The sequence below is a fragment of the Aulonocara sp. 'chitande type north' Nkhata Bay genome, linkage group LG3 (genome assembly GCF_057382095.1).
Source record: "Aulonocara sp. 'chitande type north' Nkhata Bay isolate Kocher_YH1m ecotype deep benthic linkage group LG3, A_spYH_male_GT1.1, whole genome shotgun sequence".
Lineage (NCBI taxonomy): Eukaryota > Metazoa > Chordata > Actinopteri > Cichliformes > Cichlidae > Aulonocara > Aulonocara sp. 'chitande type north' Nkhata Bay.
The window spans coordinates 23,419,049-23,441,033 of NC_141346.1; the positions used below are offsets into that span (position 1 = coordinate 23,419,049).

General features: G+C 40.4%; 1 protein-coding gene across 1 annotated transcript; it reads left to right on the forward strand.

Moving 5' to 3' along the window:
* The first annotated feature begins 10,100 nt into the window (after positions 1-10,100).
* Positions 10,101-12,135, forward strand: LOC147334640 (uncharacterized). Its single transcript, XM_086285976.1, has 2 exons — positions 10,101-10,344; positions 10,870-12,135. The coding sequence occupies exons 1-2, from the start codon at positions 10,101-10,103 to the stop codon at positions 11,910-11,912; spliced, it is 1,287 nt and encodes a 428-aa protein (XP_086142102.1). The 3' UTR covers positions 11,913-12,135.
* Positions 12,136-21,985: the final 9,850 nt, after the last annotated feature.

The window sequence follows — 21,985 nt, forward strand, 5'->3', positions numbered from 1 at the left end:
CGTGCAGGTACGCTGGTACAGAACATGCGAGTGAAATTCTTATGTGCAAGCTTCACAAGCAAAAGAGGTGTGCAAAATACAATACAATAACATGAGAACAAGCAAAATATAAGAATGGGTAATCTGAGTGTTGGGTCTGTGTTTCCACAAACCCCGCTAATTCTAGAGACTTATTCATCATGAAGAAAACAAGACAGTCGATCGATCCATTACTTGCGCAAGGGAGGCCTCTCATCTGTGTCCAGCACGACAATGACCCCAATGGTGGCCTCCTCTCGCTGCCTTTTATTGACAAACTTCAAACAATAGCTTACAAAACACCTCCCCTTGCAACCCCCCTTTGGTTACGTAGACAAGGCACTGTATGTAAGTGTGTGTGTGTGTGTGTGTGTGTGTGTGTGTGTGTGTGTGTGGCCTCCTGCTGACCAAAGGGTCGTAAACGCAGGAAGCTTACATCAAAAGAAACAGATCTTTCAGATGTATCTACAATAAAACCTCCCCCAGCACAGAGTGGTTGGAGAGGTGTTCGGGATCAAAGGAATGGCTTTGATCCTACTGCTTAAACTAAGACTATACAAATTTAAGAAACACAATGGCAACATTCAACAATTAGACTTAACACTGAGGATTATAACAACAAATATATGTACAAATATAAGAGTGTATGCGCATTACTGAATATGTACAGGGTGGGCCATTTATATGGATACACCGTAATAACATGGGAATGGTTGGTGATATTAAAGTCCTGTTTGTGGAACATTAGTATATGTGAGGGGGCAAACTCAAGATGGGTGGTGACCATGGTGGCCATTTAGAAGTCGGCCATCTTGGATACAACTTTTGTTTTTTCAATAGAAAGAGGGTCATGTGGCACATCAAACTTATTGGTAATGTCACAAGAAAAACAATGGTGAGCTTGGTTTCAACGTAACTTTATTCTTTCATGAGTTATTTACAAGTTTCTGACCACTTATAAAATGTGTTCAGTGTGCTGCCCATTGTGTTGGATTGTCAATGCAACCCTCTTCTCCCACTCTTCACACACTGATAGCAACACCACAGGAGAAATGCCAGCACAGGCATCCAGTATCCGTAGTTTCAGGTGCTGCACATCTCGTATCTTCACACCATAGACAATTGCCTTCAGATGACCCCAAAGATAAAAGTCTAAGGGGGTCAGATCGGGAGACCTTGGGGGCCATTCAACTGGCCCACGATGACCAACCAACTTTCCAGGAAACTGTTCATCTAGGAATGCTCAGACCTGGTACCCATAATGTGGTGGTGCACCCTCTTCCTAGAAAAACTCAGGGAACGTGCCAGCTTCAGTGCATAAAGAGGGAAACACATCATCATGTAGCAATTTCAAATATCCAGTGGCCTTGAGGTTTCCATTGATGAAGAATGGACCCACTATTGTTGTACCCCATATACCACACCAAACCATCACTTTTGTTGTTCCAACAGTCTTGGAGGGATCCATCCAATGTAGGTTAGTGTCAGACCAATAGCGGTGGTTGTGTTAGTTAACTTCACATAAAAGTTTGCCTCATCACTGAACAAAATCTTCTGCGTCAACTGAGGGTCCTGTTCCAATTTTTGTTTTGCCCATTCTGCAAATTCTGTGCACAGATCTGGGTCATCCTTGTTGAGATGCTGCAGTAGCTGGAGTTTGTAAGGGTAAGTAGCTAATATCTGCCGAAGGGATGTTCACCAACCATTCCCATGTTATTACAGTGTATCCATATAAATGGCCCACCCTGTATACTAAATATTTATATCAACGTGTGTGTGTGTGTGTATGTGTTTGTGTGTGTATACATAAAATAAAGTAAAATAAAATAAAATAAAATATACAGAGGTCGGCAGTCGGAAATGTGCAAAACAAGTGGCATTAATGTACAGTATGGAGTGTATAATGTTGAAGTTCCGTTAAGTGAAGGTGAGGTGTCTATGAAGTGTTCAGCAGTCTAATGGCCTGATGGAAAAAGCTGTCTCTCCGTCTGCTGGTACGGGACTGGATGCTGCAGAACCTCCTTCCTGATGGAAGTAGTCTGAACAGTTTATGGCTGGGGTGACTGGAGTCCTTGATGATCCTCCCCGCTTTCCTCAGGTACCGTTTCCTGTAGATGTCCTGGAGGGAGGGAAGCTCACCTCCAATTATCCTTTCCGCACACTGCACCACTCTCTGGAGAGCTTTGTGGTTGTAGGCGGTGCTGTTGCCATACCAGGTGGTGATGCATCCAGTAAGGATGCTCTCAATGGCGCAGCGGTAGGTCCTGAGGATGCGGGGGCTCATGCCAAATCTTTTCAGTCTCCTGAGAAAGAAGAGGCGCTGTTGCGCCTTCTTCACTGTTTTGTTTATGTGTACTGACCACACAAGATCCTCTGCCAGATGTACAGCAAGGAACCGGAAGCTGCTCACTCTCTCCACAGCAGCGCCGTTGATGGTGATAGGGGTGTGTACTTCTCTGCACCTCCAGAAATCCACTATCAACTCCTTTGTCTTTGCGACGTTGAGGGTGAGATGGTTGTCTCGGCACCAGTGTGTCAGGGTGCTGACCTCCTCCCTGTAACCCGATGGTATTGAATGCTGAGCGGTAGTCTACAAACAGCATTCTCACATACGTGTCTCTCTTTTCCTGCTGTGAGAGGGCAGTATGTAGTGTCAGGACTATGGCATCATCAGTGGACCTGTTGTGGCGGTATGCGAATTGTAGAGGCTCCAATGAGTCGGGTAGCATAGAGCAGATGAAGTCCCTGACCAGCCTCTCGAAGCATTTGCTAACGATGGGGGTCAGGGCTACCGGTCGCCAGTCGTTCAATGTTGAGATGGTGGAGGATTTGGGTACAGGGACGACAGTGGCCATTTTGAAGCAGGCTGGGACTGCAGACAGAGAGAGGGAAAAGTTGAAGATGTGTGTAAACACTCCAGCCAGCTGAGCATGACTTGAGGATGCGGACCAGTAGCTTTGCGTGCATTCACCTTCCTGAAGCACTTCCGCACACTTCCTCAGACACAGTGTGCAAACTGACGTCATCCGCGGTGCGCACACTGTCCGGTCTCGTGGTGTTCGCTGTGTCGAATCTAGCGTAGAATGCGTTTAGATCCTCACATAGATAGGCCGTGGTCTGCGGTGTGCGTGCATTCCCACCCTCATGCACACATATACAAATATTCACCCAACGTAAAGACAGACACAAATGGACATTGCCTGCACCCTGGTGACACACCTGCACCCCAGGGCTCTGCATATGTGGGTGACTGTGGTGGAGCGGGAAAAAGAAGGCAGTCGGTGATGGGGAGGAAAGGAAGAGAAGGGCAAGTAGCCCCTCCCTGGGTCCAGCTCCCCCCCACTGACCCCAGTAGGCACTTGCGTCCTCTGGAATCCACCAAGGCAAGGGGGCCCAGGTCCGCCAAGCCTGGGCCCCCTTGCTGTGATTGCATTGTTATATCATCTCTTGTAAAAGAGCGTGTCGCCAGTTATGTGTCCTTTCACTTGCTGTTGGAGAAACCCCAAAAGTCCAAAAGTCAGGGACTTCATCTCTGTGTTATTATCTTCCTGAATGTCCTTCTAAGCATAAAAAACATAAAAGCAAAATGTAAAAATGTTTTAAAAAAAGCCATTCCAGAAGATATTTTCGCCGGTGCCTTGGACTAGAGGACACTGCATGTGATGTAAACATAGAAGGATCCAAACTTCAAGTACTGGGCCCTATTTCAGGAAGCCGGTTTAGAAAACTCAGAGTGAAAAATGATACTCAGGGTTGAGTAACCCCGAACTGTCCAACTCGGAATATTCGGTTTCAGAAAGGCTGATAACAATTAGTTCAATCAACGCGGAGTTGCTTTAACCCCAAGTTAAACGCGCGCACGGGGATACATAAAGCCCTGATTAGTGGAGCACAGATTAAGCGAGTCACCATGGAGACGGAGGGAAAGAAGGCGCGGTCAATGTATTTTACAGCGCTTGAGGCCGAAATTCTGATGGCAGCATATGCTGATAACATGCAAATTCCACGGAAAAAAAGTAACACAGCCTCAGCTGCAAAAGAAAGAGAGCATGCATGGCAAAACATAGCCGACAGAGTCAATGCGTGAGTGTTAATTTAAACATTGATCTAGGGATTTCCACCCATTTAACACGTTATTTCATTATATTTTATTTTATTTTGTATTTTATACATTTTATTTTGTGATGTGATGTGAGCGCAGGTGCAACCCAACAGGCCCCAAACGTTCCTGGCAGCAAGTAAAAATGAAATATAAAAATATAGTCCAAACAGGTAAAGTGTAATTGTATTATGAGCCATAGTGCTTGGTCTGTTTGTCCGATGTAAATCAATTGCAGTTAGAGGCTACATTAATTTTCTTTCTGTAAGCACTTATTGAAATGATCTGAGCACATTACAAGTACATATTTGTAATGTGTAATGTCTATTAGAGCACATATTTTACCCCCTTCTTATGACCCTTCTGTTATTTTTACGCCTTTAGCAATTTTTAGCCATTTTGAACCTGTGTCTCTATTTAAACTGGGTAAAATTGTCACCCAAATCAAGTCTGGCTCTCCCAGTGATGTTCTTCCCCCTCGCTTTTTTAAAGAAGTTTGGGGCACTATTGGACCTTATATTCAAAGGCTTATAAACAACAGCCTGACTTTAGGCCATGTACCTGCAATTTTTAAACAGGCAGTGGTCCAGCCTCTGCTGAAACGCCCTGGCTTGGATGCCTCCTTGTTGAGTAATTTCAGACCTATTTCAAAGCTTCCTTTTGTTTCTAAAATTTTAGAAAAAGAAGTGTGCTCACAGCTGCAGGCTTTTTTAGAGAGTCAAAACATTTTTGAGGTATTTCAATCTGGTTTTAAAGCACTTCACAGCACAGAGACTGCACTTTTGAGAGTTTTTAATGATATCTTATTAACTGCTGACTCTGGGAAGTCTGTCTTACTTGTGCTTTTGGATCTCACAGCAGCTTTTGATACAGTAGATCACAATATTTTGATTTATCGTCTAGAACATCATGTTGGAATTAGAGGCACTGCCTTGGAGTGGTTTAAGTCATACCTCTCTGGAAGAAGTTTTTCAGTCTCACTTGGTAAATTTCATTCATTTTCCGCCCCCCTCCCATGTGGTGTACCTCAAGGATCCATCCTTGGGCCCCTTCTTTTTAGTATTTATTTACTTCCCCTTGGCCATATTATTAGAAAACATAAAGTCTCATTTCATTTTTATGCAGATGATTGTCAAATTTATCTACCGATGAAACACAATGACCTTAACCCCCTCAGGCCTATTTTAGAATGTCTTAAGGATATCAGAGCATGGTTGGCTCTGAATTTTTTAAACTTTAACGAAAAGAAGACTGAAGTCATTATATTTGGGCCGAATGGACCTGGTGTCCCTCCATCTGACTTGGGTCCTCTTACATCGTGTGTCAAATCAATTGTAACCAACCTTGGAGTAAAATTTGACACAGCTCTTAAAATGGACAAACAAGTAAATACAGTGGTGAGAAAAAGCTTTTTTCAGTTGAGGCAGCTCTCTAAAGTAAAACCTTTTATTTCTTTTTGTGACTTGGAGAGAGTTTTGCACCCATTTGTGACCACTCGCCTTGATTATTGTAATGGACTTTATATTGGCATTGATCAGGCTTCACTATCACGCTTGCAAATGGTCCAGAATGCTGCTGCTCGCCTGTTGACAGGGACACGCAAACGTGAGCACATTACCCCTGTTCTTGCCTCCTTACACTGGTTGCCTGTCCATTTTAGAATTCATTTTAAAATTGTATTGCTTGCTTTTAAAGTTTTAAATGGCCTGGCTCCGTCTTACCTGTCAGACCTTTTACACCAATACACTCCACAAAGGTCTCTCAGATCATCTGACCAGTCACTCCTTGCTGTCCCCATGTCGAGACTGAAACACCGAGGAGACCGAGCTTTCGCTGTTGTGGCCCCCAAACTATGGAACAAACTGCCCCTCCATATTAGGCAGGCCCCAATACTTGAAATGTTTAAATCACTTTTAAAAACACACTTTTTTTCAAAGGCCTTCTAGGAGTGTTATCAGAGCCAGTTTGTAGTCAGTTTTTAGTCAGCTGTTGGTCATTCTTAATCTTTTTACTTTGTTAATCTTATTCATTGTATATCTTATTGTTTATTTTACTCATGTTGATTTATTTTTATCTTCTTTTTCAATTATATATTTGTTTTGTTTATTGATTTCATTGTATGCTTAAAGTATGGTTTTAACTGCTATCTCTGTTTTATTATTGGAAAGCACTTTGGTAAACTTTGTTGTTTTTAAAAGTGCTATATAAATAAAGTTGGATTGGATTGGATTGGATATTTGCTTACTCTGTATGCTCAAATGTGACCCGTTATAGCCAACAGAAAAAAAGCGGAGGCCCGAAAAACAGGTGGGGGTCCTCCACCACCACCACTCACAGAGGCTGAGCAGTTGGCTTCCACATTTGTGATAATGTTGGCAGCATCACATATGATCTTCACAGTGCAGAGAACACAAATTAGCATCCATTACAATAATGAAATAATTTGTTAGTTTGAAATGCTACAGGGAACTATGTACCTGTACATTAATGCTGTGGAAAGACTTCCTGTTCACATAGTCTCCTTCATTTACTGAAGGAGCAATGATTGGAATGTGAGTGCCATCTATACAGCCAATCACGCCTGGGAACCGTGAGAATAAATGTAAAATTTAAGTAGTAGTTCAAGTATCACCACATCATGAATTAAGTTTCGTTCATCCTGATCCCTGCAATTATGTGGAATCCCTCTTTGATAAATCTTGTGGGTCTATGACCGGGGAACACCACAAACGAGTACAGGAGACGTTTCAGTGCAACTGTAACATTCCTGACTGCCCGACAGACGGTAGCCTTGGAAACGTGCTCAGCGTCACCAATATTATACAGAAAGCTCCCGTTTGCAAAAAACCGAAGTGCAATACAAATAATATGCAATGAACTGAGAGCATGTCCGCGATGTGTCACATGAGCAATATTAGGCCTGAGGATGTTATTCAAATGAATTATAGATTGTGCTGAAAAACGGTAACGTTCACACAGGAAATCATCAGGAAATGATAAAATGTCCAAACACGCTCTAATCACTCTCTCCTGGCGGAGAGCTCTGCGGAGAATTTGGGCTTCAACATCTACTGGCTCTTCAAGGAAGGAACACGCCATGTCTGACACTTCCTACAGTCAGGTTTCTGACAAAGAGGCGGAGAAAGTCAGGGTTAGTTGAAGTAAACCTGCTAGGGGGCAGGTTAGCTTCACGGAGTGTGTCGTCATAGTAACTCACTCAGAATTAATCTAAACTCGCTTTGTGAAACCGAAAACCCAGAGTTTTCGTTAACTCAGGGTATACTTACTCAGAGTTTGCACTAAACCGGCTTCCTGAAATAGGGCCCTTGGGCCCGTTCTTCGTACGTCGCTCACTACATCCAAGATCAAATGACACATCCAAGACCAAACCATCGCGCTAACCGTGAGCTCGCTAATCCGGTTCCCCGAACACACCTGCTGTTGACGATTAGTACAGCTGGACGCAGTAATGTGACATCACTGGGTGTCGTAAAAGGGGCTACGCATCAATAGTGGAAACATTGATCGGCAACCCTCTGATTGGTCGGCGAAAATGTCGACGGAGCGTGCTCGGCTCTGCATTTTTCGGCAGCAGTGCAAGAACTCTTGAGTGAGGGATTTCAGGAGTTTCAGAGTTTAATCAGAACGCAAGGGAACACTGCAAAGGCTGCAAAAGCAAGGAGAGAGGGCTGGCAGAAAGTTGCTGACAAATTAAATTCGTAAGTAATTTAATAATAACAAATATAATGGATTGGATTTATATAGCGCTTTTCAAGGCACCCAAAGCGCTTTACAATGCCACTATTCATTCACTCTCACATTCACACACTGGTGGAGGCAGCTACAGTTGTAGCCACAGCTGCCCTGGGGCAGACTGACAGAAGCCAGGCTGCCATATTGCGCCATCGGCCCCTCTGGCCAACACCAGTAGGCGGTAGGGTAGATTTATCATATCACACTATATTATCCAATATTATAGTACATTATATTATATTATAATATGTTATATTATATCCCCTTTCACATTAGAGCCACAACAGGACCCACTAGAACATGGGAACAGGTAAAAGTGAAATATAAGAATATTCTACAGAATGGTACTATTTATCACTTATATTGCTTTTCGTCTCTTGGAAAGAGACCCTGGAATAATCTGTTTGTTTATAACAGCAACCAAGAAAAGGGCAGAGCAAAAAAAAAAAAAACAGGTAGGATCCTGTCTGTCCCGCAATATACGCTGAATTCTGAGGACTCTCCTTATCAATCTTGCACCTTCCGCAATGGGCTGCTCGCGTATACGGACAGGACATGGCTGCGACAGGCTTCCCAAATCCACCTTCGCTTTTATAGCCGTGGTCTCTCGTCTTGATTACACAAAGTAATTTGCAATTACTACTCTGAGATATGAATTACATCTGTAATAATCACATACATGTGATAGAATGTTAATAGTACATTTCCCTTTTTTAGGAAATGTCCTGTATGTATCTGTATGAAATCAATAAATGGATCAGGTGCTGCATTGTCTTTAGTTACATTGATGTTATTTATTTATGGTGAAACAGTGGTGGAATATCGCTGTTGCTTTCGTATAAATGAAGCGGACATACCTGCGTGGCCGCGATCTAATCCTTTTTACATAAAGTAAACCTGCTCCCGAGCAGGTTTACGCTTACGGCTCTGTTGCTATGACAGCAAGTCCCGGATGAGCTTCGGGGAACCGAACGATCCAAGATCAGGCGAAATTGTCAACAATCAAATCCAGCTAACCTACTTAGCGAGGTACGAAGAACGGGCCCCTGGTGTTTATTCACACACATCAAAACAAACACAAGTGCTTATTTCCAAGTCAAAACAAAATAGTAATTTCACTGAGGGAAAAAAAAGAAATCAGTCTACATTGTGTCGTCTCTCTGGCCAAATAATTTCGTCTACATCACATGCAATGTCCCCTAGTCCAAGGCACCGGAGAAAATATCTTCTGGAATGGCGTATCCAGGCCTGACATGATGCCTGGTCAATATCCCCACATGCCTCCTCCATTGCCCCTTAAAAGGGCTATACGTTGATGGGGATGATGGTCATAGACCTTCCAGCGCCAGGCAGAGAAGAACTCTTCAGTTGGATTCAAAAATGGTGAGCATGGGGGGAGGCTGAGTACAGTGAAGAGTGGGTGATCTTTAAACCAGTTGCGGACCAAAGCAGCCGTATGGAAACTAACATTGTCCCAAATGATTCAATTCAATTCAATTTTATTTATATAGCGCCGAATCACAACAAAAGTCGCCTCAAGGCAAATGTCGCCTCAATAGCAGACCAGATGACGTATCTGGTCTGCTCTGGTCTCTGAACATTAGTGAGCATGTCATGTAAGGTGTCCAAGAATGTAACAATATGTGCAGTGTTATATGGGCCCGGGGTTGCATGATGGGGAACAACACTATTTTGACTTATAGCTGCACACTGATTGATTATGGCACGGTGTCCAATAATGTTCCTGCCGCGTCTCCTTGTCTTAGTGAGGTGAAAACCAGCCTCATCCACAAAAAACTGCTCGTGACCCATGGCATCTGCCTCTATCTCCATCACTTTCTAGACAAGACAAAATAAATTCAGCACAGCAGACACATGCACAGCACTACAGTATGCACTGCCAGATTCAGTACCAATGATACTATCCACAGGTTTCTGTAAGAGCGTACGTAGGCTGCCATGACAGACCACTACTTCCGTTGTCCGGTTTTATACTTCCGGTTACTCAAAGCGAGACCCAGCGTTCAGTCGTTGCTAACAACAAAATCAGTTACTTTGTGCGGTAATAAGTGGCTTTACCTGTTCGAAGATGAGCTCGGGTTCAACGTGTGCTGTCGTCGGCTGCCACAATAATTCAAGAAAACTGAAAAACGCATTAGAAACATTTTGCCTTGAGCATCAACAACTTAGAAAGGCCTGTCCGTGCCCACTGCCCTACGCACTGCACTCTATGCCGCGGAAGGAGGATCGGAAACTGGCGTGGCTGGCAGCTTTAAGACTCAAACACCCTCCAAAGAGAGTTTATGTTTGCTCCTTTCATTTTATCGATATAAAGCCCACAGAGCTACACCCCGACCCGGAGCTTTATCTGGGCTATGACCGACCCCCACCGAAGAAAAGAAGAAGGCTCACTCGGACCACTTTGAGTGTGACAGCTTCCAGTAATACGAACAAAAACACAGAATCTGCACCCGGTAAGTGAAAGTGTAAATGTGGTTTGCCACCGTTTCGCATTTTAAACACGCAATTCTTTACTTTTACTAAATAATAGCCTATGGTGAATGGCGTTAGTATCAGCACTAGCTGGTTATTAGCAGCAAAGTCTAAATTTTAACGAAAGTTTATAATAATAATAATAATGCCAAAAGATTAGCTCCAAGGGCTGTAAAAGTCTTAGGTTTGTGTTTATAAAGAACATGTTTTTTCAAGTCGAGAAAACTCAAGTAAAAACGTTAAAGGCAACCTTTGCAAAAATACCAACAGTTGTGACTTTTTTTAGAATGCAAAATAAAATCTAATCACATTAATTGAATAAAATTGTGACAAATTTTTAGGGGACTTAGGAACATTTTATGTTGACATTTATGATTTTGCATTTGTGTGAAAAAATGTAGAATGAGAAATTTCACTCAAAAATATAATAAGCTAAGTGACACTTTACAGTTTCTCTTATGCTAACAGTTTGACTGTACATCTGATCATATTTTTGTCTTATTCAGACTCCACAGTGTTACGTTCAGTGGAATTAGACCAGGCCAGCATCTCCACACAACCCCCTGAGCCACATTTGCACTCAGTCCACACACAGTGGGAGGATCCTTCGCAACAAGACCATCAATACTGCAACAGGTCTCGCAGAAAAGATGTGCAGGATAAGATGACTCAGTGTGATGAAGTTGCATATTTCATTCTTCAAAATGATGCAGACGCTTTGCTGTACACTGGGATAGCCTTAGAAACATTTAACACACTTGTGTCGACACTGGAAGGATATGACAACAATGAATTTACCATGCCTGTCCGAGATCAAGTCCTCATGACACTTATGAAATTAAAGAGTAACCGTGTAATAGGTGACCTAAGCCGCCAGTTTCATATATCACAAAGCATGGCCAGCAAGATCATCTCACACTGGTTAGACAAGCTGGAGGAAGTTCTCCGACCATTAATTCCATGGCTGCCAAAAGAAACTATTCAAGCAACTATGCCTGAAGCCTTCAAGAAGAACTTTCCAAATAGTACATGCATTATAGACTGCAGTGAGACCCTTTTACAGAAACCCAGAAATCTGGGCTCAAGAGGGGAATCATACAGCCATTATTATTCACACAACACAGTCAAATATTTGGTTGCTGTTGCACCATGTGGACTAATCATGTTTGTGTCTGCGGCATATGGCGGCCGATGTAGTGACAAATTTATCACAATGGACTCTGGAATATTAACATACCTAAAACCTGGTGATGAAGTCATGGCAGATAGAGGTTTTACAATTAAAGACTTACTCTTTGAGAGAAAAGTTAGATTAGTAATACCCGCTTTCACAAAAAAACGTAGACCGCTAACTGAGGAACAGGTAACATACACACGTCGGATTGCAAATGTAAGAATCCATGTTGAAAGAGCAATCAGACGCTTGAAAGTCTACAAAATACTTTCACAAATTGTTCCTATAAGCATGGCTCCTAAAGTAGACAAGATACTGAGAATATGTGCTGCTCTAGTGAACTTAAGAGAGGATCTCATTCGTGATACACAATAATTGTGTATGTTATGAACAATTGTGGACTCGGGGATATTAAGATGGTTACTCAGGACATAAAGTTGTGTAGTGTAATGTAATTATTTTAAAATTTGATGTACATATATGTAGAGAGTAAATAATTCCAGGTCTCACTTTTTTATCTTGTGTTCTAGATGAAAGGTTATGTGATACAGTGTGTGTGTGCGTATGTATGTATGTATGTATGTATGTATGTATGTATGTATGTATGTGTATATATAAAACAATTGCAATCAATCAATTGAACAATTATTACTTTTTTATTCAACCACAATGTGATAAATTTCTTAAATGAAAAAAAAAAATGTTTTTCTCAAATCTGCAATAATTAGTTGTGCATTCTTGACATTTTTTTGTGTTGGAAGATTACAGAAATACAGAACTATTCACAACATTTAATGTTGTCAGTTTGTCATTCATTTCCCACCATATGTTACAACTACGTAGGGCTGCTCAATTAATCGAATTTTAATCACGATTACGATCTGGGTTTTCAACGATCATTAAAAATGACTGAGCCGATTATTAGCCCCTCCCTCATGCTTTACTCTCGCGCTGCTCCGTGTGGCAAATCGAGCGCGCCGCTCTGCATTTCGAACACCGTCACGACAATTTAGAGGACCCGAGGGAAGCTCGGAAAGCTAAGCAGAAGTTATTTGGAGAGAAGAGTGACTGCTGTTGGTTGAAAAGAGGTAAAAAAAAAAAAAAAACTTAAGTGGTGTGGAAACATTATAAGTTCGCGGAGTCAGAGGTGGATCAAGTAGACACAGTGTGTAAACTTTGCTATGGTGTAGTAGCTGCACCACAGAGCAACACTGCAAAGTTCACTAAACATAGATGTTTACATTTTTCATTTATTTCTTATATTGCAAACATTTGCACTGTTATCAGTATTTGCACACTATTTTATATTATTTTTTAAAGTCATTATTCAATACATTGTTATTGTTAACCCTTTAAAGCCGGTCAGAGCAGCAAGCTCCGTTTTGTGTAACTATTTTTAAATCCTGCTAAGCTAGCGCAATAAATTTTTTCCATATGAAACCAGAGGAGTTGTACTTACATCTTATGCCATCAGCTTGTCTTCGGTCATGGTTTCCTTCCACATATAGCTTTGCAAAAATTGCATAAAAAGCGCTTGCAGGAACAAAAACATAATATTCCAGAAACGCGCTTTGCCGATCCGATCAGCTGTTCGTAACACTTCCCACATTGAAAAAGACGTCAACGCGAACCATCACATGTACGTCATTTCCTGCCCGAAACCGGAAGTGACGTCATTTTCGCGGAAAATGTAGTTTTTTACTTGTAGGCCTTAAAAGCCTATACTAGTGTTTTTATAAGTCATGTTTGACTTTTCTGAATAGTTGCTGGGATGCTTAGAACTCGAATTGCACTGCTGGAAATAGTTTATTTTGATGCACCTGCTGTTTTCTTTGCAAATTTGCATCATAGGATTGTTTTTTTTTTTTTTTTCCTGCAGTATATAAAAATTGCTGTATCTCCAAAATAAAACTATGGAAGATACTCAAAATAAATTTCCTGTTGTTGTAAACTATTTTTTGCAACTTTTTTGTATTTAAAGTTTTGAGGGATAAGCCTCTTAAATTTCTCCAAGTAGAAATATATGTAAAAAAACAAAAACGATTTTCAGTTTTTTTCTAGTTTATTGCAGTTTTTTGCAATTAATGTAGTTACTATGGACTTAATACATACATATTATTAAAATATGGGCTATAACAGTTGTATTGATGTATAACAACTTGAAATGCTCCCACAAATGGCACTACAACATGTAAAAATAATATAAGCTCTGGCCGACTTGGTTCTATGGTAGGTCTTAAAGGGTTAAATAAATATCGTCAAATAATCGTGATCTCAATTTCAGTGAAAATAATCGTGATTATCATTTTTGCCATAATCGAGCAGCCCTACAACTATGTACATTTTAGTTGTATTGAAATATTTAACAGATTTCATATTGAATGTCTCCTTTCATTCACAAGACAGAGACCAAACTCTGCAGACATGTTGGTGTCTGACTGTCCCATTTATAGTTGTAACATGCATTAAACCTTGCCCATTATCTTCAAGTATCTCTCATTTAACTGAAACCGTCCTGCTGCATACTCCTCTACAAGTCGAGGTAAGAAATATGAGAAGTAAAACCCTCTCAAGCGTTTTACTTGTTCCTTTACAAATGCTTCATCATATTGCACTGTAAATGAAACATGCTCAGTAGGTGTCCAGATCACAAGTGTGGCAGTCTTGAGCCCTGTGCAAAACATTGTAAGTTGCACTTGCATGTAATAGCCTCTGCTGCCAGTTTTCTGCAGCTGCAGTTCTCCATCTACCAGTTTGATATCGCTGCATTTCTGGGTAAGCTGCTCCGTGAGTGAAGGATAAGTCTGCACAGGACATTTTATTTCTAGAAGCACATCTGAGTCAATGACCCCGTCAGGACTCGCAGAGAGCCATGGCTCCTGGATGGTAATAACACTACCCATGTGAAGGATGTTCATACCCTGTTCTTTCAGCTGATGACAAGCTTTAACTTCATTTTCTTTACCATAGTTTGTTTCATAATTCCCACGAAAGGAAGGGTACATGTGCTCAGATAAAAATTTGTCATTTTTTGTGGTGGCACGTACTGGAACTTTTTTAGCAGAGCTTGCTGTAAGTCTGATTTTCCTGCAGTTGTGCCACAAATCAGATGCACTTTGCTCTTTTGTTTCTTCTTGTAATTGTTCTGCTTGCTCTTCAGAAACTTGAATGTATGCCTGGTAGAATGCCCTGCATGGATTACAGCTTAGTTTGTAACTGTGTGCTTGGTGTGGCTGAAAAAATTGCTCATCAACTTTACTGTTGCGGTGAGGACCTGCAGATGGCGAGGCATTGTAACACTTTCCAATTAATGTGTTCTTGAGGAGGAAAAGTGGCTTCACTGGTGCTTTGCTAACACTGTCAATAAAGTCTTGATGTGTAAGGTGATATGGTGTGTTAGGGAGAGATTGTGTCACTGCAGTCCGGGAGTTCACATCGTACTGCTGCTCTGCCCTGTGATGTCTGAAGTTTATCTGGCTTAGACGTTTAGGTTCAAGGTTCTTTGCTGTCCCTGCATTCCACCTGCGCTGCTCGTCTGTACACGCAAGCCCTGTCTTTCCACTGATCGCAGCATTCTGCACCTGTAACAAACATTAATAGTTTTTTCTCACTGTCAATACTCAAGATTTAACATAATGAGGAAGTTTACACTAACAAAAGCAGTACACGGTTGGTGTCCTGCATGTTATAGATATGACCCTGGGTCAATACACCTGAATCATATCCAAAACAGATATAAACACTGGCAAAGTCACCCATATTATCCATTTCATATTAATAGTCAGTTACTTTTTGATGCAGGAATATACATCCACAGTCAAATTTTTTTCAAAGTAGTGTGTGTGTACAAATATACATATATATAAACAAACATGTATTATACTACTCTTTGTCACTTCTTATAACTATAGTTGTTCTTGTCTTGTAAATTTGACCTTAATGTGCAGTCTTTTATTTTTTTTATATTTTATCTTCATGTGATTGTACAGCATACAGCCCACACAAAGTTAACGAGTGGCTTTCACATGTAAACAGTGCTCCACGTAATACTTGGCTAGATGGCAGTAGCGTGACTCCTTAATCACAGCCTTTGACCAGTCCAGTGTTTCTGTTTCAGTGATTTAAACATTGTGATATCCAGATAAGTGATATACCTTCCACAGAATAGCAGGCGCATGGCTACATGATCTCCCTAATCCGGAGATACAGGAACAGCCGACTGTCTCCACTACTCCACTTTCTCTTAGCATTGCCCATGCTAAGTGTTTCGCTTGATTAATACTCTGGCTCGGCTCTACAGCTGCTTTAAGAAAAATAAAGTCGCCTTGTTTGTTGAGCAGTACTTTATCAATTTTGTTGCTGTGCAGGTAATTATACGCCTCGGTGCTCTTGTAATTACGTAATTCCTCGCCATCAACGCCTTCGGAAAATACAAGGTGATTAATAATGTCGATGTAGCTAACATCGGGCCATAGTTTCATGTCATCTACCCACTCCGTGAGAAGTGACGGGTGAGGCACTGCAACTGAACTGTCCTCGCTGCTTTTTAAAACATCTCTACTGTGTATCCACCTTCGATGTGTTGCCATTTACTCCAGGTAAAACAAACTGCAGTGAGAGAAATCTTTATCAACAGTGAAGGTGTAACCCCGCAACTGTCAACAACAGCGCAAGCGGAAGTAAAAAACCGGCTTCCGCTATGAATCGGGGTAATGGCGCGAAATCAGAAATACTGTGGATAGCTTACCTGCACATAGTCATTGTGCCATTATGGGTGCATGTCTGATGCAGGGGCTTTAATACCTTTCTTATATCACCACTCTGAAGACAGATGAGTGTTGTCAACAGGTTTACTGACATTCAAAAGGGTAAGACTAAAAACAAGACTAAAAATACAGTCATGTAACATACATATGTGCAGCATAATATGCATTTACATGCCACAATGCTACTACATAGCATATGTCTAATTATGTAAACTTTTTAAACTACTACTGATGCTATCCCAGACGACCTCCAAAATCGCGGGTAACTAGCTTAACAAAAGGACTAGCTTTACAGCCAAATACTACATTAGCGGGCAACATATTGCACAAAAAACAAAGTTGCAACTTATACTTTAAGTACATACCGGCGATACAACCATAAACAGAAGATGTGGACAGTATTTTTTCCATCAGGACACCATAAACTGTGTGCCGATATGTTTCCCTTCTTCTTGCTCACTTGCTTTGCTTGACTGAGCGGACTTCCTGTTCAATAAAGTTTTTTCAAAAATAAAGCCGTTTCTAAAGTACATTACTTGGAGCAACCACAGAGGGCGCTGTAAACACATAATAAATAACAACTGACTGAGAATGATATTTTAGTGATACAACATTTTACAACTTTTAGTGATAACAGAACAGTCATGTCGCAGCTGTTTTACACATTCACTGTTTCTTTCAAAAGGTACTCTGTAGATTTGTAATAGCATTAATGGCATCTAATGGCTTGTCATGAAATCAGTTAATAACTCTGTTGTAAACAGTTAAAAACAGATAAACAGTTAACTCTGCTATATGGAAAAATATCAAACATCTTCTCAGTGGCATCAGTAGATTTCCTTCTCTCCTAACGTGCAGATGACAGTGTGTAACTTATGAAAACAAAGGGCAGAATAGGAGTACATTTGATAATATCATGTCACAGGGGTACCCCAGAATATAAAAGAGGGGTTTCACATAAATCAGTATCACAAGATATAGCATTAAATTAAGTCCCTGCCAACATGTGCCAAGAATATAAGTTATGCTGTGACTTTTCATTGATTACACTTAATTTATAAATCCATTCAACCCACTCTCCTCTTTCTGCAAACTATCATTTTATTCCACACACGCACACACAAGTATACTATCAGCTGACTTTTTCCATTGTTCTGGAAAAACTTGTCATAAGTCCTACAGCCACTACAGGGACTTATTGTGTGTCTTATGTTCATAAGGGAAGCTGGCTGATAATTTTCTTAGAAACAAAGTCTCCACATTTAATGTTGGTTAAGACCAGATTATCTGCACTTTCACATTTCAACAAACCAATATAAATTCCTCACATGCTGCATGTCTTGTCAATGGGTTGATAGGTATCATCTGACTAGTACACAAATACAGACTATTAGTGGCAGCTTGTCAATAGTGCATCACATACATTACATAAGTAAAGTTTGCTCATGCAACATATGTGGATGCCTGTATGTACTTGTCCAAATCCGTCTTGTGGTCAAATTAATGACTTTATCCATACAAGTTCTTGCGAATAATATAATTATGTTTCTCAATCAAAAACTGAAATCTACTGGGATTTTACCACACAATCATCTATATAGATTACAGAGAATATTCCAAAAGAGGAAATTCCAGTAAGAGGCAGTTCTGTGGGTGAGAATGCCTTGTTTATGTCAGAGGTTAGAAGAGAGAAGCCAGATTGCTTCAAAATAATAGGAACTCAAAAGTAAGTCAACAACTTGTTGCAACAAAAGTATGCAAAACAGCGGCTCTGAAGACACAAGACATCAAACCTACAAGCATGTAAGTTAGTGTGCAAATATATATGCAGCCCAATATAGCATCACCTCCTACTATAGTTGTTAGATCACAGTGGAAGATTCATTTCAATTTTATGTATATAGCACCAAATCACAACTAAAGTGGCTTCAAGGTGGTTAACAAACGAAGACGTACAAAAGCAGAAGTAGCAGTCCTGCTAAACTTATAAAAACAGGAACTTGCAATAGGTCATATCTCAAATGACCATTTAAAGGTGTGAAGTCTTGCTACAAATGCAGAATTGTGTATAAACAATGAAAAGAGCAGCGTGTAGAAATACTCCTATTTCTAGGGTGCTGGGGGCTTCCCATGATGCACCATGGCAGGATAACTAAGAGAAAATCCAGGGTCATGTGATCCAGACATAACTGTAAGCTTTATAAAAAGGTTTTAGCCTAATCTTAAATGTAGAGAGTCACCCAAATCCAAACTAGGAGCTGGTTCCCTATAAGAGGGACCTGAAAGCTGAAGGCTCGGCCTCCCAGTACAAATTGAAAACATATATGGTTTGTGAAAACAACACTCAAAGAAAAGCTGCAGTGAATTGCATGATTTAATTCAAATCCTGCAGTGGTCGGTGTGATCTTTTTTCAGGTGCTTGTTATATTTCACTTCCTGCTCCCTGTGAAGAAGGTTTATTTCCTGTGTGTTCTATAGATTACTGAAGAAAAGATGACTCAATGTTTTAGTACAAAAAATGTGAAAAGGAATCTTCCTTCCAATCCAGTAGATGTCTGATTGAATATTGTAGAATGTTGTCCTTACTATTGGTAGGGAAGATAAACAGTTTTTTTTGTTTTTGTTTTTGTTTTTACAAAGTCATACTTTGTAAAAATGATATCCTTGTAACTGGATATCTTCAGTCACCCACTGGCATCTCTAAAGTTCTGATTATGCACCTTATTAGTGAGAAGTCATCATGACACCTTAAAAAAACAGCTGAGTGGAACAAAACAAAAGTACAAGAGGTGTGTGTAGCTTAATAAAAGCAGATGTGGTCTGTCTGGTAAGTCACGTAATGACTGTTGATTTAAGAGTAAGCAGTTTATTTAAGTCTAACAGTGAAACCTCTGCCTATCATCTTTGGTGTGTCTATGCAGGACACTATGTTTAGAAGGGGCACATTTCATTACTAGAAACAGAAACTGGGTCATTTTTAACTCAATTGCATGTTTAAAGTACCGGTAATTAAAGTTCATTTGAAACCACACTATCTCATCTCTCATCTCCTCTGAGGTGTGTGAAATGAAAATAAAAAACACATACTTGTATACTAAACCACCAAAAATATCTGCTCCAGTGAGCATTTGCAGATAATAAGCATTTGCTTTTATTCTTTTAATCAACTTATTAATATGTGTTTCTTGTTTTGTTGCAGCCATACGTGAGGTCAATTTGAAAATATATAGCCCCCTCGAGGTGCTTTATATTTTAAGCAAAAGACTGTATTTTAATACACAGAAAACCCCAACAATCAGAAAACTCATTATGTTCAAGAACTTGGCAGCAATAGGGAGGAAAAAACATCTGCTGTGACTGAGTGGGGCCTGAAGGGAGAGAAAAGAGAAAAAAAGACACAGAGAGATACACTGTAGAATAAAGTTACAAATGTCTTTTCCACGAAACACATTTGAGGGTAAGAAGATGCAGCAATGATGAAGACCCAGGATCTTCCATTGCTCTCCAGGACACAAGGCCACACATCTCAATGACAAACCTGTGTCCACCTAAGAGGAAGGAGGAAGACAGAGCTCTCAAAGCCAATGGACAAGAGCCCCAAAGAACTAGAGGAAATGGACAGCCAATCCTGCTAGAGGCTAGCTAACAAGAGCCGAGAAGAGTCTTGTGCCAGATGTCTAAGACCCACCAGATACAAGTTGTAATATTTGTTTATTTGGCAATTCTTGTTAGTGGTATAAAATTAAAATGATTCATTAACAATAAAAATAAATATATACTGGCTTTATGTCCGCTATTGTTTAGTGATGAGTATCACAGCACATGAAGCCTCAAAAACCAGGATTTCAGGAAGTACGTTAAATACAGAAACCACTTAGAGAGCCAAAGAAATTTCAGTTCTTAAAACCAAACAGGATCAAACAAAAACAAACAAAAAAACCCTACAAATCTTTACTTTCAGTTCCTCATGCTCAAACAATAATATATTGTGTCTAAAGAAGTCTTAAATAGAATTTCAGTGTTAGAGAGGAACGTTAGTTAAATACCAACGATAAACACCAATAATCTAACAAAATACACTACATTCAAAAAATGTAAATTACATTTTTAGAGCTATCTAAAAAAAAGATCAGTCAATAAATCAGGGGATATTGTTTCTGTGCAGATTCATAATGTGTGTTACTGTCACTATCAAAATGATAACACACTGTTTTTATACACTGCAATCCCATTAACACATTCCATCAACCATTGGGCATTTCTGAAACCTACACACGACATTCAAATTAAATTCAGCTCAAGGTATATGACGCATAAACTGGATCTAGAATTTTTATGGGGTTTTTAATAATATAATATATAATAATACAATTAAGAAACATAGATTTAGCAGAGTCCATCTTACATCCGCTTCTAGTCCAAATGACATCACACATGGCCTTTAATATACATGATAAAAAAATTTTAATAAAAAAGTCAGAAAGAAGTAACTGAATAATTTATTTGTTCTTCCTTTCATGACCACAGTAGTCTTTCACTGAGCTCTCTGCAAACTTGCAAAGAGCTCAGTGTACCGGTACACTGAGCTCTTTGCAGAACTTTGGAGACACTGTGGTTGTATCACAGACTTAAACACTGAGAAGATTAAAAGACATTTAAACTCATGAGATTGTGCCACGTAAAATAATTAATATACACGACTGATCTACTTCTATGCCCAAAATACATAGTTATACTAGACAGATAATGTGTGTTTTTTGTTTTCTTTGTTTTGTTTTGTTTCAAACAGGTCCATGACAAAATATCAAAATATCTAAACAGGTTAGCTGGTGATAAAAAAATATCTGTCTATATCTACATATCTATTCAAAAAATTATCCTCTCGCCCCTCTCGCCCCTGCAGACGGTCTTTACCCTTCCATGAATGCTCCTCCTCTTGCTCCTTGCGTGAGGACAGAGCATCTCCTTGGTAGATCCTGCACTTGATGGCAACATGCTATTCGCTTGAAGATGGCCTCTAGTGTTGTTCCCCACATCCCCACAGAGTTCCTGATGGCTCTTAGTCCTGTTGATCTAGGATCCAAGTGTGGGGCATCGAGTCATAGGCTTTCTTGCAGTCAATCCAGGCGGTGCACAGGCTGGTCAGTATGGTCTTGCAGTCTCGGGTGACTGCTCTGTGGTAAACAGAGCAGTCTGTCTAAATTGCATTTGAATTTGAATTAAAGTAACATGTAGTAATAACAATGCCTCATGTCTCTGTTGCAAAACTAGAGATTGGCTTTTATTTGTCACTTATCCATAGATATAATTTTCAAAGGCTTCTATTAAAACTCATTCACTGCCATTGACGTCTATAGATGTCAATTACGGCTGAGGAGGAGGAGAGGGAGGGGGCAGGTGTGGGATTTGAAGGGGAAGGTGACTGGAAAGGCAGAAAAACCCCAAGGGCACCTTACAACACCGACCCTGATAGCAGGCTAGACGGTGACCTAGGCAGGCACCAACTTGAAAAACTGAAGCCCACCAGCAGTAAAAGTAGACCTGCAAGGAGGTGCAGGGTTTGCGCACGTAAGGGATTGCGCAGTGAGACAAAAATGTGGTGCAAGTCTTGTTGTGTGCCCTTGCATCCCGGAAAGTGTTATAATGATTACCACACAAAAGTGAATTATTCATTGTGAATAA

Coding starts and splice junctions, on each gene's coding strand:
- LOC147334640 (XM_086285976.1), top strand. CDS start 10,101: ATGCCGCGGAAGGAGGATCGGAAACTGGCGTGGCTGGCAGCTTTAAGA. Junction 10,345..10,869: donor AAACACAGAATCTGCACCCG/GTAAGTGAAAGT, acceptor TGTCTTATTCAG/ACTCCACAGTGTTACGTTCA.